Source organism: Gallus gallus, chromosome 1 (assembly GCF_016699485.2).
Source record: "Gallus gallus isolate bGalGal1 chromosome 1, bGalGal1.mat.broiler.GRCg7b, whole genome shotgun sequence".
NCBI classification, from domain to species: Eukaryota; Metazoa; Chordata; class Aves; order Galliformes; family Phasianidae; genus Gallus; species Gallus gallus.
In genome coordinates, this window is record NC_052532.1 from 48,962,417 (window position 1) to 48,982,117 (window position 19,701).

General features: G+C 42.8%; 1 protein-coding gene across 1 annotated transcript in view; it reads right to left on the reverse strand.

The window, feature by feature from the left end:
* Positions 1–18,833, reverse strand: part of PLBD1 (phospholipase B domain containing 1) — a 37,765-nt gene extending 18,932 nt beyond the window's left edge. The window contains exons 1-4 of the mRNA XM_416206.8: positions 18,729–18,833; positions 10,417–10,636; positions 2,873–2,956; positions 772–910 (exon numbers count right to left, since the gene is read on the reverse strand). Of these exons, the coding sequence (XP_416206.6) occupies positions 772–910; positions 2,873–2,956; positions 10,417–10,636; positions 18,729–18,807 (522 nt within the window). The 5' untranslated portion in view covers positions 18,808–18,833. The remainder of the gene's footprint in view (positions 1–771; positions 911–2,872; positions 2,957–10,416; positions 10,637–18,728) is intronic.
* Positions 18,834–19,701: the final 868 nt, after the last annotated feature.

Below are 19,701 nucleotides of genomic sequence, written 5' to 3' on the forward strand. Positions count from 1 at the left end.
ACTAAAATCCAATTGCTTATGATTCCTTACTGTCATCTTCTCTAAAGTCTCATTATGAATGAACCAACGCAAACTCAGATCCTCCTCTCACAGTCAGGAACCCATTCAACATACTAGACTTAAGAAGACATCTGTAATTACTAATGTTCTATCGAATTTAAAGGAGCTCTGGTACTGCATACAAGTTGATGACCTGGAACACAATTCTAACCAACCTTGAAAGAATAATATTATTTAAAGAAAACACCCCATTTGGCCTGCCACAACACTGACCACACAGTTTGAAATTAGAGACCTGGAAAACAGAAAGGGAGATGCCATCTAGCAATGTAAAATATCCTTTAAGATCTAGAAGCTTTGATGCTTGGAAATAGAAGTTTTTAACATGCTCCCTATTTGCTACTTCATGCTGTTGCAGCCACTCTTCATACTGAGAGGGTCATTTGCTCAATAACAATTGCACAGCAAACATCTTAGAGAAGTGTCTATCTTTCCAACATTCACACCTGAATACAAAAGCCACTCCCAACCTAATCAACATGTGAGAGGACAGAGTTCTAAGTGCAAAGGTCTGTGGTGACACGACAGGAGAGCTCTTTAACAACCTATACTGAGCAGTGACTGCAGTTTTTGTAGAATCACATGCAGAATGAATGCTTTTCACTAGTCTTCATATATACTTTTTCTTTGATAATATCAAATTCCCTTTTCAGATCTTCATCTTCTGACATCCCAACCCCAACTACTAAAAAAGAGATGCATTAATCTTACTGTTTGTTTGTGTAGTTTAGCCCACTCGAGGGCTCCCATGTACAGACCATCCAACTGTGCAATAATATAGCCAGCATGCCTCCAAAAGGGGTCATCCTTATTATTTCTGATTTGTTGTCTTGTCCATTGATCTTGTTTCCTGCAGAGGAACAAACAGGTTGGGGTTTTCTTCGCTTTTGCTTTAGAGTATAATTGATATTGCAGGGAAGGGACAAATGCAGGCCTGTATTACAACCCAGATATCAAAACTTTCCTAATGTTTTGAGCCAAATCATAGTTTGGAAATTCAGAGGTTGAATCCTCTGGGTGCAAGTATTCAGATCCATGTAACATACCCAACAGTTATTAGCATACACTGCTTCAGAGCTAAAGGAAGAGATAGATTCCATCTCTGTGTGGGACTCACCTATGTCAGATCTAGCATACTCTCATAGTCAGTAAAGAGAAACAAACATTTGACATGTAAGGTGAACAATTCCCTTTCAGATGCCTACTTGAAGATAAAATATGTGGACCTTTGAAGTCCCCTCATTTCTCTCCCTTGGCAATAAGTGCAATGAAGGCTTTCTGGTGGCAGTGCTTAAAAACTGCTTAAGAACCACCATTATCCTCCTCTGATGAAAAGGTGGGAGGCCAAACACAATCATTCCCTGTGCTAAATCCAACCAAGAAGTCACTAGCCAAATAACCTAGGTTTACAGCATGAGACAACAGAAGCTGAACAGACCCAAGGACAAAAGTAGTCAACACTATACACATTTTCCAGAGTTCCCTCTTTCACCGTGCACAAAGGGCCGCAGAAAAACCTGAGTTATCAGAATAAGCCAGGACCAGTGCATGATTTCTGGGCCTCTCTCTATCCAACTATCTGGTGTTATGTATAGCCAGAAAAAAAGGGACTTAATATGGCAAGGAAGTAAACTCTTCCAGCAGTATACGGCTGACAAAATCACCCAAGTTTAGTTGCCGGAAAGTAAGAAGATGCAAGAACTATGTCAAAGGAAATGGGAATATGATTATCATGGGAATATGATTTCCCAGGGAGGTGGTGGAGTCGCCGTCCCTGGCAGTGTTCAAGAGGTGTCTGGATGAGGAGCTACAAGATATGGTTTAGTAGCTTGTGATAGCAAGGGTAATGGGAGGACAGTTGGACTAGATGATCTTGTAGGTCCTTTCCAACCTTGTGATTCTATGATCAGTGCATCCTGGGGGATACAACTGCTATTCTGAGTTACATAGGCAAGAAGACTTGGATATGGTACCTACCTCATCTTTCTCTCAGAGAGGATACAATTATAGGAAGGGAGTGGTAAAACTTTTTTTTTTTCTGTTCTATTTACATGTACCAAAAACAACAAACTTGATGTAAGTGCAACAATAACAGAATTATTCAGAAATGCAACCCCTTGCATCAGAAAAAAAAAAAAAAACCCACAACAAGGTGAAATGCAATTAGTCTGCAGGAGTGACTCAAGTTTCACAGAAGTATTCATAATGGAAGAAAACACAAGTCAAAGGAGATGTAAAGAGCTCATCACAGTTGAGCCTTCCAGTACCTAGTGTGGTTTCTCTCCCATTTCTGGTTTCCAAGCAGTGTAGCTGCATTATTATTCAAGCAGAATTACTTTTGATTTATACAGCTGAAGAGAAAAGGGAATTAGGACTTTTTCTTGATTAGTGGACAATTTACTCCAGTGGTAGAATATAAAAAAATCTAATCTCACAGTGGAATGAAAGAACATGCAGTGCTAAAAAGACTAAGGTACCAGAAGACCACACTGTTCAGTGAAGCATTCAAAATACAACCTTTTAGGAAAGGATTCTGACTAGAGTAAATTTCAGAATCAGTTGACATTACCTACACCCATTTGTGGTTAGAGCTTTAAGTATTTTCTTGAAAGAATTAGAAAAGGGCATATGCCCTTTTTCATTTCTGTTGCGAATTTTTTAGTCTCCCCACACACGAATGCCACACAGTCAGAAGAAAAGTAAGCATGTATTTTCTGTAGTCCGTAAGAAAGAATTTTAAAAAACTCAATAATTCACTCATACTCCAACCCTAAATCTTGATTATTGCTTTTTGTAATAACGAAATACATACGCCATGAAATTCTGAACACCACTTCGAACTGTGGGATTTTTAATTAATTGTGGATACATGTTTGCAGCGTGGTCATACATATGCCTGGAAGAAAAAAAACAAAAAAAGAAAGTTACTCTTTTCCATCTTCCTTCCCTCTTCCACACCAACCCACTTATCACCAAACATCAGCAGGCAAGCACCACAGTCCACAGTCAGCTTTTTTGAATTACCAGAAATGACTTCATATATTGAATCCATGTCAAACAGCGAAGTTAACACAAAAGGATTGTTGAAATTTGAATCAAAATAAAAGACCTTGTTAATGCCTGCTCAAACTGCTCTACAATGGAAAAAGAAGCAAAACTGAGAAGCAAACCTTCAGACTAAGGAAATGTTTGTAGACCAGAACTATCTTGGATGTTCAGGCACATTAGCATAAAGCACAACAGAAATGGTTTATTAGAGAGCTCTTCTATTTGGAATCAAGAAAGCCAGAGATCAGAAGGATATTATTTGCTGATTTAGTATGAGAGAATTTCAGTCTGATATCTAGCAGAGTTTTCACTTACCATTAACCATGTTCAACCACGTAACAAGCTAAGTATCTCTATTTTAAGGTGTAAGTTGATCCTGAGCATTCTCAAATAGTAGACTCATGCCAGCTCTAAACAAATTCAGCTTTATGGAAAAAAAATTATTGCAGTATGGGGGTTTTTTGTTTCTCTGGGTTTTTTGTGTGTTGTGTTTTGTTTTTTTTTTTTTTTCTGGGGGGGGGGAGGTTAAGAAAAGGGGTTACATTTGTTTTGTTGTTTTTTAAATTGAGTTCAGTTAGCTGTTTCATCCCTACTAACTAGGAGGAACAAAAGGTTGTGGTTTTTTATGCTTGTTACTGTTTGTTTAGTTATTGAATTGAAGCACTTTACATTTTCAGACAAAATTAACTGCCAAAAAAAATTCAGGAGTCCATGAGTTAGAAGTCACACTTCAAGTTTAGGTCAAGTGTAGTTGCCCAATTCATGCATCTGATCCTTTGAATCTCCTCATTCCATTAATTTTTCTCCCAACAACATTTCTTCATGTTGTGCAAACTGAACTAACACTTTCTCAGCCATTGAGACAAAAAAAAAAAAAGTGTAGGGAGGAATATTTAGTTCTAAGTAGAAGTCAACAGGAAGTCAACATTTTGCTGAAGTCTGGAGTTGGTGGAACTACGTCATCAGTAGAATTAGCTCCTACTAAGTTCCGAGAGAAAACAGAACTAAGAAGCAGGCATTAGCCTCAAGGAAAGCACATGCCAGCACAACAATATTCTCTGTACTAAAACTCATGAGGGCAACTCCCTCTGGAAGCTGTGCAGACAGGTATTCTTTTTCTCCAGTTTCTCTCAGAGCATAATTAGAGGCCATAATTAGAGAATGCAGCCAGAGATGACTGAATGGTTTGTTGATAATTAGAGATACTGATCTACTGACCTTCTCTTTGTCCCTTTCCCCATTCTCAACTGTTTCTGACTGCATGACCCTGACCCTGCTGTTTATGTCACTTCTGGTACCCTTCTTAGCACTTGGTCTAATTGGTCTGCACACATTCAGGTAAAACACTAACCCAGCAAAAAAATGTAAACTGCTTTTCTAGCTTGCTTGTAGACAGACAAGCAACAGAAGTGGTACGAGAAGGAAGCTTGAGGGGATTGAGTGCACCCTCAGTAAGTTTGCAGAAGACAACCAAGTTGGGAGGAAGTGTCGATCTGTCTGAGGGTAGGAAGGCCCTACAGAGCGACCTGGACAGGCTGGATCTCTGGGCTGAGTCAATGGGATGAAGTTCAACAAGACCAAGAGCCAAGTGCTGCACTTTGGTCACAATGACCCCATGCAGCACTACAGGCTCGGGGCAGAGTGACTGAAAAGCTGCACCAAGGAAAAGGATCTGGAGGTGTTACCTGACAGCTGGCTGACCATGAGGCAATAGTTTGCTCAGGTGGCCAAGAAGGCCAAAGGCATCCTGGCTTGTATCAGAAATAGTGCAGCTAGCAGAAGTAGGGAGATGACCATCCCTCTGTACTAGGCTCTTTTGAGGCCACACCTCAAGTGCAGTGTTCACTTTTGGGCACCCCACTACAGAAAAGATATTGAAGCCCTGGAGCACATCCAGAGAAGGCAACAAAGCTGTGAAGGATCTGGAGCACACATCTGATGGGGAATAGCTGATGGAACTAGGACTGTCCAGCCTAGAGGAGACTCAGGGGAGACTTTATTGTTCTCTACAACAACCTGAAGGGAGGTTGTGGTGAGTTGGAGGTCAGCTTCTTCATGCAGGAAACAGTGATATGACAAGAGGTGATGGCCTAAATTTGCCCCAGGGAAGGTTCAGGTTGGATATTAGGAAAAAATTCTTTGAAAGACTGGTGATACATTGGAACAGGCTGCCCAGAGAAGGTGCTGGAGCCACTGTCCATGGAGGCTTCCAAGAAAAGGATGTATGCAGCATTAAGTGATGTGTTTTAGAAGGCATGGTGGTGAGGAGCTGACAGTTGGACTAGATGATTTTAGTAGTCTTTCCAATCTTAATGATTCTATGATTCTATGTTAGTAAATGGAGAAGGCTGAGGGGTGATCTCATTGCAGCCTCTCAGTACCTGAAGGGAGCCTATAAACAAGAAGGGAGTAAACTCTTTGAAAGGGTAGATAACAGCAGGACAAGGGGGAACAATTTTAAGTTGAAAGAGGGAAGATTTAGGTTGGATGTCAAGGGGAAGTTCTTTACAAGGAGAGTGGTGAAGTGCTGGAACAGGCTGCCCAGAGAGGTTGTAGATGCCCCCTCCCTGGAGGTGTTCAAGGCCAGGTTGGATGGGGCCCTGGGCAACCCGGTCTAGTAAATGGGGTGGTAGGTGGCCCTGCCTGGCAGGGGGGTTGGAGACTCATAACCCTTGAGGTCCCTTCCAACCCAGGCCATTCTGTGATTCTGTGAAAGAGCTTGGTGAGTGTCTGGGTAGGTGCAAGTGAGATAGGTTGGATAAGTAGAAGGAGGAGCTAGGATGAGAGAAGAAAGTACTCAGCAGCCTTATACCATCACACTTTTTATGGAACTTCAGCTGTAGCATCAATTTTAGTTCTAGAGTTATCTGCTCTCCTCCCAGACTACACACCCTAATTCCTACCCATTTCTTGAAGTAGACAAGAAAGCTGAAGAGCCAGATTAATATTCTGCATCCCTGCAGTCACAACAAATTTGGCAAATAAAAATCCCAAGCAATTTTGGTAATGAAATCATAGCATAACATATGCCATACAAGTCTGATCCCTGATGGCACTAGAAAAAGGAAACAAATAGCAGGAGACAATCCATCTAGCTGATAGCCTTCCAGGGACAAGAATCAGATTAAGAGGATAGAAACAATGAGGACGCTGCTCTGACCACTGCCTGGGCCAGGATAGATGACCAAGCTTCTAGGCTCAACCATGAGCCATAACTCTCCTTCATTTGGAGCTCTCAAAAGTTATGCAACACAAGGCAGATTTTACAGCAGTGGTATCGTTAGGCTGTGATGATCAATACAGAATGGGTTTGTTCAGAACCAGAGGAGTGAAACCAGCTTCTTTCATGGGCCTCCTTCTTGCATATACTAAGAGGCCAGATGATTCCTGGGATAATTTATTTATTCATTATTAATGCACAAGGTTTTTGAGACTCTTTTCCCCTTAGATGCCCTGTGTTATTTTTGAGTTGGGTTTTGTTTTTTTGTTTTTTGGGTTTTTTGTTTTTTTTTTTTGCGTTTTTTTATTCCTTCTAACTAAGCTTCTATGTGCAAGGCCTACAAGTTTTGTAAGAGAATTGGATCATTACAATAACATAAGGCTTTGCAGCTGTATCTAAGTCAAAAACAAGGCAATTACAAAGCTGGGACAAGAATTCAGAGTCTAAAAGCAGCAAAGCAGAGCTATGCTTCTTCAAATTAGAGAGGAAGATGACAGGACTCAGGTCAGATGAGGTTATATCAGAAAAGAGTACAATTAATGTTGCTTCAAATTTAAATACTGCTCTTAGGCAGCTGGCATGTCTCAGTTGGAACTGAGTATTAGCATGTGCTGAATGTCACTGATCTGGATGTGCTCTACCATTGTTTGAGTAAAGTATGTCTCAGTAACATCTGTTTGTAATGGGTGAAGAGAATTCGCATCCAAGAAAACCACAGCAAAAAAACTTTAGCTAGACAATAGGACTAGATCTTACAGAGAGACCTGAGACTAGGGGTAAAAACAAATGTCTGGCTCTCAGACGCGAGCATTAGATTTAACCTGCCCCTATTTTCAAAATGGACAGTTGCTATCTGAATCAGGTGCCTATTCTAGCAAGATGAATCATGCTCACTGGTTGATGGGTCTAGCTTAGCTATTGCTTTTATACCAGAGACCTACAAAACAAGAGCCGAGATGAATTGCTCCCCAGTGATTTCAGAACATACAGTCCCAGCATGTCTTTTCTTTTTTCTTAATGCATTTTTATTACATTCTCCTTGGGTTCCTAAAAAAAGACAAAATGTACACTTGAGAGAAATTTTGTCACTCTTAGGCATGCATAAGGCCTAGCTCAGTCTAGAAACCTTCCTTCACACCCTAAGTGTAATGAAAGAACTGGGCTAGCTGAGAATTCCTGAAGGTCTCCAAATTGCAGCCACTGTCAAACTGGAGCTGACAGCTTCTGCAGGAACCTGTACTTCAACCTGGATTAGGCTTGCAGTGTAACCTTCCTATTAATACAACACAATGAGATCAGAGTGCTTCCTGGTAGGATTTCAGGGTTCCCACAAAGATGCACCTTGGGTCATTTCTGCTCTGTGGAGTCACTGCCGTAAATGGATGTGTGACAGATGAGACCTTGGAGTTAGTTGTCCAGACTTAGGAAACAATATACCACAGGACACCTCAATTACCAAGCATACCTGGTGTACTCACCTTGGAGGGCTGTACCAGAGCCACCCACAGTAGTGGTGCCAGTACAGGCAAGTAACATAAGCCTTTTCACTCTGGTAGTGAAGCAGCTGTTGATACAAATAAAGCCTTCAACACTGTCAAACACTTTGTTACACTCTTCCTTGCTGTAAGCAGGACAGAAAAGGCCTTTAAAAGGAAGGCTGAGCTGTGTGCAGCCACTGCAGACAGGAATGTGTGCAAAAGCAGAACAACAGTGTTTAGAGACTCGTTATCTTAAGAGAAGTAATGATGGTGCTAGAAAAAAGCTTACCTAAAAGCTGGCTGCCAGGCTGTCTGATGGAACAGGGTTACAGTCTGAAAGATGCTCTTTCCTAATTCCACTGTAAAAGACTTGTATAGCCACCCAAAGAAAAGAACATCTGCCTGCTTGTCAGTTAGGATTCCATCACTTTCCAGGTAAGATAAAGAAGGAGGAATAGAGTTGTGAGAGCAAGCTTTTAGCATGCATCCAGTTTTGCATCTTAACCTGCTGTCACACTTACCTGTTTTAAAGCAGTTCAAGTTGCCCAGTTCACTTAAAAGCCCTAGCTGCAAACCCTGTTTCTTCAGTCTCTTCCTGGACACAAACCCTCAAGCTCATTTCCACAGACTCTAAGACCTCTGTTCAGTATAATTTCTGCTTATCTACCTCTCTATAGTCACTGGTAGAGCTCATAGCCCTGCAGTAAAAGTGGCAGTAAAAGCGGTAGTAAGCATCTGGTCTGGACAAAGCAAAGGCCTTGAGCAGAGTAACTTGTGAGCACCTTCACATCTGTGAAGCTTCACTTAACATCTGTAGCCAAGAGGATGGGGATGTGGAACACCACTCCTTCCCCTAAACCTAAGCATAGATTGAGACATCATATAAAGATTTTGCAGGTGCTGTTTCACACTCAATCCATTTTTAAAGAAGTGGGCATATACTTAAGTCTTTTTAGAAGGACAGCCAGGAAGACTTGCAGATCAACTATGGATGCAGAAGGGGACCAGGAAGTGGGTTGTTGCTCCTAAAACATTTCTTGCCATTTAATTAGGCTTAGCACAGATTGGGCCGTCTACGTAGTATGACAAAACTTAAGCTTAACCACTTAAAGACAAGTACACAAAGCCTTAGAGAAAAATCTATTGAGCAATATTCTCATGTAATGCTACAATTCCCCCACATCCATATGTATTTTATATAAACTAAGTAGTGCATAACTATAACTTCTCTTGCAAAATAATCTAAACAGCATATAACCAAATCTCTCAGGTACTTCATTCTCTTTCCTGCCTGGGTTAAATGCTGTGCACTTAGTACTCTAGGACTCCTTTCTTCTTTCCCTCAGAAGTGTTTTCTTAATTGACAAACACTGTTTAACTGGGTTTCCTTCATACTATAAAAGTCTTGTTCAAAGACCTAGTTGTCCCTCCATTAGAGGGACCCTACTAGAGAGTCATATTAACATATGACATGATCAGAGAACTATCCACAAAATCTTAACTGATCTTAAAATGTCTTACTACTCATTACACTAATATCTTGTTCAAAAGTCATAGCAGACATTTGTTCTTCAGAAAAGCCTACCATACTGACCTGTTAAATGCAGCTAATGGATAATTGTTTTAGAGTTGTAGAAGCAAGTCTGGTGAAGCCAGCATCTGTCATAAGCATCTCCCAGCTAATCCCCAGGCACACATCAGAACTTGGGAATTTTTCTTTTACCGTGACTAAGATCATGGAGGGAAAAATCAAGCTTGTTCAACAAGCCATGTGTCACGTGCTTAATATAGTTATATCTCCAGATATATCCCATCAATTCTGTCTTCCTGCTTAGTAAGGGATAGAACTTCTTTTCTGTATTTAAAAAAAAAAAAAAAAAAAAAAGCTATTCTGGATTCACTGAATTTGTACCAAGCACAAACCACCAACTGTTCTCACAGATCTACACTGTGGGAGAGATTCAGTCCCTCATTCTCTCCACAGGGCTTTCAGTGACACTTCTAGACACACATCAGTTTGCCCATTGGTATATCAGCATTTTTTATTTTGTCCAACAGAGACCGAGCTTCCCACATTGTGAAGTTTCAGCACCTGTTTCTCCAGTAGATTTATTGACAGTGTTTGCTGAAAAACCTCCTTAGAGAAGCCCTGCAGTCTTTGTCTCTCCCTGCCTGACCATTGTCTCATCAGTTCGTCAGTCACCTTCACGTATGCTGGGGAAATAACTATTCTTTCTGCTGCCTCTTTTGTAATTACTTACAACATAGTGCTTACACATTTCATTATACATGTTCTATTCTGTGATTACATTATTTAACCAGTAATATAGATGCAGTACTCAACAATCTCACTGTGTTGACGTGTCAAGAGAGCCTGCAGGATGAGGAGAGAACACAGAGTAGAAACCATAGCTTGATACTGTGGTGAAGATGCTTTACTTCATAGTTGCTACTAATTAAAAAAAAAACAAACAAAAACACAACCACAAAAATGTACGGTTAGTTTAAATTGATAGGATATAAGAGAAAGGACAAAAGTTAATTAAAAACTCACTAGCACAGAAATCCACTGGAAGTGTCATAAGTTGAGAAGCTTCCTGAGCTACTTACGGAGCTGTGAGATAGCCTTCCAAAAATCCAGCTGCATACATGATATCTTCATTGCTTAAGGTCTGATGGCCATAGCCTGCTTTTATCTCCAGAACTCCCCAACCTGTTGTCTGTACAGTGTTGTTGTAGAAGCCATAGGCATCTCCACTCCTGTCCAGTATATTCTTGACCTGAAGTATTTTTTGAGCTTTATTCCAGTACAAAGTTGCATAGCGCATTTCTGTGGCCAAGAAGAAAGAAGGCAATGGAAACAAAAACACGAGGGAAATTAGTGATGCAACACATCTGAAAAGCAACAAGCTTCATAGGAACATCATTTTACTACAACACTTCTGACTCTTAAAGAGGACTAGGAGGGTCAGAGAACTAGTTACAACACACACCAACCCAGGTCTTCAGAGTCCCAAGCAGCTGTTGTGAAACAATAAGAGTGGAAGAGGTTGGTCTACCACCTTTTCAGAAGTCAGTATCTATAGACTGAGAACTAATGAAGTAGCTGCTGCAAAGTAAGAGTAAAACAGGGAAAGCATGTGTAGGTACTTCCTGTCCAATTGTGGATCGCTGAGGCAATTTTGAAGTTTCTTTGGTAGCTTTCCAATGGGTTTGATTCCATTATGGAGACCAACACACTAATGTTAACATACTGAGGAGCAGTATGAGAACCAACTAGAGTTTTACAAGGACAGCATTTTACAGATAAATATTTTCATGTTACTTTTTCAGAAATTACCAACAGTTCTTTTGGTATAAAGCTCCAACCAGCTGAGTCTTGACAAAAAAAAAATCATAAAAATATTTCCTTATCTGGCCCAGAAGAAAAACTATATAAATCTTATCAAAAGCAACTTTAAAAATGTCATGCCTTATCCACGGCAAATGATGATACCTACTGCTGACTTTGTTTTCTATCTGAAGATTCAGACAGCTGCAAAAGTTGGGGTTTTTTTGTTTGTTTGTTTTTGTTTTTTTCCCCCCCTCCAACCTTTCTGGGCAGCTACCCTTGGAGAGGCTATTACCCACCCTGCAGAGCTCAGTGGATCACAGGCTGAAAGATCAAAGCACCACGCACATATGCAACCCATTTTAAGGCATGCAACACCTATCACACAACCAGAAGAGAATGGACCCCAAGTATTAAAAGAACAGGAAAGGTGGATAAGGAGGGCATCAGGCTGCTCCAGAATTCTGCCAGGAATTTTGTCTGGGGAACATTATTAATTAATTTGAGTTTTAATCCTGTTGCACTGGAGAACGAAGAGCAAGGTAATGAGCTTTCAGAAAAGCCTCTAATTGTTCAGCCTTCCCTAAAATCGGACCTGGTTACATCAGAGCAATGCAAGTGAAAAGAGTTGAGGGGCAGAGGGACAGAGCAGGAAAACTGGAGTTTCTAGAACTATTTTAAAGGATAAGCTCATAAAAACAACAGGGAAACTGGTGATGTTTTTATTCTTCTGACCACTGCTCCCAGTTGATAGCAACAAATTACAACTTGGTTACTATGCCTCACAACAATTCATTTAGTGTATCACACCCACAATACCTGCAAAACAGAACAATTCTGGATATTTTTACATATTATAATTTTGGTATGCATGTTATTATACTGGAACCACTAAAAAAAGAAAGAAAGAAAAAAAGCAATACAGTGCCAGCACAATACATAATGCTCTTCAAAAAGCTTTAAGTAAAATGTCTGTGATTAAGGAGCTCATCTGACTTCAAACTAAGCGCACCCACTTCACTCAGTACTCTTCATTAGGAAGCTATTTCTATGAAGAGCCATGAAGTGGCTGAACAAAAAGCGAAACAGGTTTCCAAGAACTAAATTCTTTCTCCAACTAATCACTTTTGGACATAGCAGTTAATCAGCCTCTTTAAGACATTTTTCATCTATTTTACTAGACTGCTGAATACTCAGTCTCATTCCCAAGGTTCCAGCAAGAAGAGCAAAAAATGTTCCTTATTAAGAAAGCTTGGAAGGGAACCTCTGGAAGTCATCTGGTCCAATGTGCTTGCTTTCACAAGGTCACTCAGAGCCAGCTGCCCAGGCCCACAGGCAGGTGGCTTCTGAGCGTCCCCAAGGAGGAGGCACCACTTTCCCTGGGGCCCCCAGCACAAGAAAGATGCAGAGCTCTTGGAACGAGTCCAGAGGAGGGCCACTAAGACAATCAGAGGGCTGGAGCATCTCTCCTATGAGGAAAGGTTGAGGGAACTGGGCTTGTTTAGCTTAGAGAAGGCTCCAGGGGGACCTCACTATGGACCTCACCTTCCAATACTTGAAGGGAACATATAAACAGGAGGGGGAACAGCTATTTATGAGGGTGGAGAGTGATAAGACAAGGGGGAACGGTTTTAAACTGAGACAGGGGAGGTTTAGGTTAGATATTAGGAGGAAGCTTTTCACACAGAGGGTGGTGACGCACTGAACAGGTTGCCCAAGGAGGCTGTGGATGCCCCATCCCTGGAGGCATTCAATGCCAGGCTGGATGTGGCTCTGGGCAGCCTGGTCTGGTGGCTGGTGACCCTGCACATAGCAGGGGGGTTGAAACTAGATGATCACTGTGGTCCTTTTCAACCCAGGCCATACTGTGATTCACTACTTCTCTGGGCAACCTGTGCCAATGCTTCAGCACCTGTAAAGAAGAGAAGGAAGTTCTTCCTGGTGTTCAGACGGAACCTCCAGTGTCCCAGTTTGTGCTCACTGCCTCCTGTCCTGGCCCTGGGCACCACTGAAAATAGCCTGATTTGTCCTCTTTGCACCCTCAATTCAGATATCTATAGCCATTAACGAGATTCTCCATTGGCCTTCTCTAGGCTGAACAGTCCCAGATCGTGCAGCCTCTCCTCACAGGAGAGGAGCTCCAGTCCTTTCATTATCCTCATGGCCCCTCACGAGACTCTCTGCAGTACATCCAGGTGTCTCTTGGACTGGGATACCCAGAACTGGACACAGTACTCAAGGTGCATCCTCTCCAGTGCTAAGAAGACAGGAAGAATCCCATTCCTCAACCTGATGGCAATACTTGCCAAATATCCAGGACACTATTAGCCTTCTTTGCAGGACTTTGCACTTCCTTTTGTTGAATGAGGTTCTTGAGGTTCTTGATGAAGTTCTCATGAGGTTCTTGTCAGATCATTTCTACATCTTGCTAAGGTCCCTAAGGATGAAGAAAATCCCTCTGATCTATCAATCACCCCTCCTGGTTTTGTATCATCAGGAAACTTGATGAGGGTAGTGTGTCCCATCATCCAGAGCATTAATGAAGACACTGAGCAGTACTGAACCTCGTACTTAGCTAGTACTGAACCTGCAGTACACGGCCTCCAGCTATAGATTTGTACCACCGAGTACTATGTCAGTCTTCATAATGTACCAGACACATGCAAATGGGGGAGTGTAAACCAGAACAGCACTTTAGTACCGAAGAAAATCTTCCCCTCCCCCCATTTTATGAATAGGAGATTTTACATGAACTAATTTAGAGATTAAGTTACTTCAGGGACTGGGCACACAGTGTTTAAAAACATGCTTTTAATCTGCCAGGTACTGATGCTATTTAAAGGACTGAGACATGACAGACCTTGGATACCTCCTCAAGCAGCCATAATCTCAGTTTTCCATTTTCACCTTACCTCACGTATTACTAAGATAGTTAATTGCTGCTTTAGTTTAGGGGTAAACACGGAAATCGCTCAGACTGAAAAATCTATGAAAAGCAGCACAGGCTAATGAGGCTGATCAGTACAGACTGCCAGAGACCATTCATACAACTAAAGCTCACAAACGCAAAGGGAATGGAGAAAGCTGGGTCCTGAACAGAGACAACACGTGCCCTGAACACACATACTCTAATGTAGCAGGCTGTGTTCTTTGTTTTACTCCTTGTCAGAGCATGAAGATACAGAATTGTTTTCAAAAGTCAGAATGAACTTTTAAATTATCCTCAAGTTTGCCCTGCCCTTACCTTCTCGATATAAAAGTTTAACTGGAGAAAACCAGGACTGGAAGAGGAGAGGAGAGAAGTGAAAGCATGAAGCTACAGGATGCAACAAAGCTGCAGAGCCCTTTAGGGGAACAGGACTGAGCCATGTGCCATAGATGTAGTTTAACAACAGTGCTGGAAGACACCATTTCCCATTACTGATTTTTGGGGGTTTTTTGCAGCTCATGTACTCATTATCTGATGTCAGCTCATTCATTTTTATATCAGTTTCTGCAACTCTAATAGGCCTGGTCTAGCGTGTCAAAATACCCTCAGATTACATTGTTACACCTACTTCAAGGAACAGATATTTATGTATAATCATACAGTAACTGTTCTAATTTACAAGATAAGGCTTTCTGTTGCTGAAGGTGGATATAAAAACGCATCTTATAAATTTGTGTGCACTTAAGTTTACACTTTCCTGTAACTGAAGCATTTCCTATCACTCTGTCACAACTGTAACTTATTCATCTAAACAAGTAGTTCTACCTTTAGCAAGAAAACCATCCAGAACCAAAACATATAAACAGAATACAGATATTGAAGAACAGACTGCAGAATTCCAAACAATCCCATATGTGTCCTTTAATGCCATGAACCTCTCCCTAGTATAACGCCAGCATTTTTATTTTGGGAGGGTGATGCAGAGACCTTAATATATCTTATCACAGCAGTTGTGTTGGTAATGCCTTACATATGAATCAAATGCAATGTCTCCATGAATCTAGAAATCATCCTTTTATCATAGAACTTACTGTGTAGCAGAGAACGCTGACAAATGTCAACTTACTGCCTTCTCTCAGGGCTTTGAAGAGCAGAAATGACTATGATAACTTATGTCAATTCCATATCAGTACTGCTTAGTAGGGTTAACCCAAGAAAAAAGCAGAAGTAGACACTATTTACGGCAACAAATGACTCAATGTCCCTAGGAGAAGGGCAGGTCAATGGAGCCAGAACTGTCTGTGCAGTATCAGCAACACCCAGCTTCACCACAGCTGCCAGTGCACTGCAAGATGGGGGACAGAAGTGCAGAAGAGCAATGACAGAACAAGTACATAAATAAGTAAATGTTCCTTCTCCTGTCTGCAGGCAGCAGGGACTGGGAAGAACCTTTCCTGAAGCTGCCTGTTCTTATAGACACATTGATGCTTTTGCCAAATAAAGACCCAGAAACAGGACTACAGTTGGCAGAGAACTGGAATTTCTTTACCATGTGAGAAGTATCTGCCTTTTGCCAAGATCATACCCTGGAAAATGGAAAATGAAGATATTTCAGCTGTGGCTAAGAAACGATGGTACCAAGCAGTAGACAAAAAAGAACAATCCAGCAAGACAACTGAAGAGAATCTAAAACGCATTACTTAATAACTATCTCTTATATTTATTAAATAAATCAATACTACAGAAATAGCACCTGACATACCTTGAGAACAGCAACAGAGTTCTTTAAGAAATATTCAATAGTTGCTTTTTCTTATGCTTTTGTTTTTAAAACATACATACATCTGGACAGCCTACTAGACTTCTGATTAGAGAAATTAACAGAACTCACTCCTCCCTGCAAGTGGAACAGCTAAAAGGTTTGGGGGTCAGAGTTAACATTCATATTTGTCCTTAGTTTAAGCAACAAGCCCACTAACAAGCAACAGAGGGAGCACTGGGAATATTGTCAACCATTTCATGCATTTCAGGTTACATCTAACTAAATTAAGTCAGAGTAGGAAAACCACTGGATCCCTCAGCTATTAATTTTTATCTCTATTTTGTATGCTTATTTTTATTTCCAGCTTTTGAAAGGTGGAATTTTTTTTTTTTTTTTTTTTTTTTTTTTTTTTTTTTGGTCTTAAGAGGTACTTATTAGATTCCACTCATTCACTTTCCTTTTCCTGTTTCACTGAAAACAATTTTTGCACAACCTGTAACCATTAAAATAAAGCAGAGTTTCACATCTCCCCTTTATTAGTACAGCCTGTCCTACAACTAATGTTTGGTTAGTTATTCATTTCATGTATCAGGTCAACCATAATAAGAAGCATCTGATAGTTCAGTTCAATTCTGTAATTTGATAGAACTTGCCCTATTTTCCCAAGGAAATTTTAGAACCAGCCTTCTAACTGTTTAGAAAGGTTGTACACCTCTGAAGTACAAGTGAGATTTCACACTACAGTTAGGACCAGAATTCATTACAAAATGAACATTAAGTACTTCAGGATTTCTTTAGAGATTAGCTTAAACCACAAAGACACTTAACATGAAAGCCAGTAGTTTTCAATTAAAGAACTAAATGCATTCTTGTTCCTCTTGAATAGAAGTTATTTGTGTTTTCTAGTCTACCAGCCTTAATTAACCCTATTTCCTTATACAGTTTAATTTTTCAATTTGCTTCCAACAAGCCTATCATTATTTGAAGCCTAATCCCCTGATTTCTGCTTACTGGAGAGAGAGAGGCAATACTGTAATGTGTGAATTGTGATTTAGGAGTTTCAATTTTGTATGGTTTTCATGTTCATGAGGATGCTTGTGAATGGGATATTTGCCAAAACTGTAGGTCCCCAGCATACATCATCCACAGAGGAAACAAAAGCAGTTGCTTCACAAGTAGCTTCACTAATCTTAGTCTCTAATTTTCAGTGATTTTTACCAGAGAACATTCTCCAGAAACATTTTCCACATTGCACTATGAAGAATCCTCAAGTTTAAAATACTAATGAACAATCACAGAATCAGAATCACAGAATCACACAGGTTAAAAAAGACCTTAAAGATCATCGAGTCCAATGAACAAATTTAGAGAAAACAAAACAAAAAAAAACCAGAAAATTCACAATGTTGAAAGCTAAATTTGCTCTACTAAATAGCCCAAAGGCACTTCCATATGCTGCTTAATAGTCTTCTATTCGTCTACTTCAATTATGATGTGAGGAATCAGTAAGGTATTAGCTTGAACTACTTTATACCCTGAACTTCCTTTCACTTCTTTCCCCATGCTCCATGGTTGATTCTTCCTTAAGTCCTGCTAATACAGTAATGAAAGTTTTTGCCAATTCATAGAATCATAGAACAGTTTAGGTCAGAAGGGACCTCAAAGCCCACCCAGTCCCACCCCATGCTGTGGGCAGGGCTGCCACCCACAGCTCCATCCAACCTGGCCTTGAACTTCCAGGGATGCAGCTTCTCTGGGTAGCCTGTGCCAGCACCTCACCACTCTCCAAGTGAAGAATTTCCTCCTCTCCCCTCTTATGGCTTAAAACCGTTCCCCCGTGTCCTATCACTATCCGCCCACATAAAAAGTCAGTCCTCCTCCTGTTTATAAGCTCCCTTCAAGTACTGGAATGCTGCAATGAGGTCTTCCTGTGGCCTTCTCTTCTCCAGACTGAACAAGCCCAGCTACCTCAGCCTGTCTTCATAGGAAAGATGCTCCAGCCCTGTGAGCATCTTCGTGACCTCATCTCGACGCACTCCAACAGCTCCACATCCTTCTTGTGCAGTACTCCAGGTGGGGCCTCACAAAGGCAGAGCAGATGGGGACAATCCCCTCTCTCTCCCTGCTGGCACCCCTCTTTTGATGCAGCCCAGGGCACTGTTGGCCTTCCAGGCCACAAGAACACACTGCTGCCTCATGACCAGCTTTTCACCCATCAGGACCCCCAATTCCTTTTCTGCATGTCCACCCCTGATGACTTCTGCCTGTCTGTGTATGCATCTGGACCTACCCCCGCCCAAGAGCAATGCGCCGCATTTGGCCTTGTTCATCCTCATTAGGTTCAACATTAAGGTTTGGAAACGTTTGAAAAACAGGTCTCCGAGATGAGATAGGGCTGTCCACAAAATGAGATGCTTGTAACAACATAGACATGTTAAAATAATTGTCACCTGAACTTTCCCTTGTTCTGTAAGCAATTAATAAGTGAACCAGGAACCTCGTAGAAGACTTCACAGAATCACAGAATGGTTTAGATCAGAAACGTCCTCAAAGCCCACCCAGTCCTACCCCGCGCCGCAGGCAGGGCTGCCACCCCCCAGCTCAAGCTGCCCAGGTCCCCATCCAACCTAGCCTTGAAGCTCCAGGGATGGGGCACCCACAGCTCTCTGGGCAGCCTGTGCCAATGCTTCACCGCCTTCTGAGCAAAGCATTTACCCCTGCAGCCGCTGCCAGGGCGTCACGGCCGTCCCTTACCCCGACACGAGGCGCAGCGCCTGCTCGGTAGCCGGGCCGGGACAGCGCCCCCGGCCGCCAGGCAGCTCCGCGGAACCCCGCCCGCCCCGACACGAAGGCTCCGGGACGAGACCCCGCCGCCGCCCCGTGAGAGCTTCCCGCCTCACCTGCTCGGCCCCCCGCCACCGCCCATAAGAGGACGAGCCCCCAGCAGCAGCACAGCGGGCCGCCGCCGAGCCGGGCCATGCTGCTCGCTCCCCCGCGTCTCCTCTGAGCACCAGGAGGCGGCGGGACTTTAACAAGTTCTCTCGCTCAGGGCAGGTCTCGCCGCTGCCCCCGCCTCCTCCGGCGCCCGCCCCGGCGCCCCCGTGCTGGGGGTGGCCCCGTGCTGGGGGTGGCCCCACCGGGACCACAGCTCTCGCCGTCCCCTCCTCTCCCAGGAAGCGGCGGTTGCTCGTCGCCCCGCTCTGCCCCCTCCCAAGTCGCCTCGTGGTGGCCCCGGGGCTCGCGGGGGCCGTAGGGACTCCCCTTGTCCAGCCGCCACGAGGGCTTGGTTCCTACGCTGCCCTCCAGGCCCGGCTGTCCCTCAGCCCGCTGGAGGGGATGGTGGAGGTGTCAGGCTGAGACCTGGGTGTGTTTTGGGGCACAGAATTTGTTTTCAGAACCCCCAAAGCCAAGCTGGGAGCTGGGGTTCACTGCAGGGCAAGCTGAGGCCTCCTCTCCACACTGACCAGCCTCGGGTGGCACAGCACCATGGTGGAACAGCCCCAGACCTGACCCTGCCAGGCCCCGAGGCTGACCGACCTCCTGGGTTTGGCAGAGAAGGCTCCAGTAAAGCAACAGGAGTTACATCGTGTCTTGTCAAACCACATCTTTTGTGAAGAGGAAGGGCACCTTTCTGCCCTATTAAGGCAAACCACTGCACATTTCCCTGCAGAAAAAGAACAAGAGAGAGTACTTCCCTTAGGGTTTACAACTATGGCCATTCCCTGTGGGTGCCCCATCCCTGGAGGTTCAAGGCCAGGTTGGATGGAGCCTTGGGCAGCCTGAGATGGTGGGTGGCAGCCCTGCCCACAGCACAGGGTTGGACTGCGGGGGCTTTAAGGTCACCTCCAACCCAAACCATTCTATGGTTCAGTG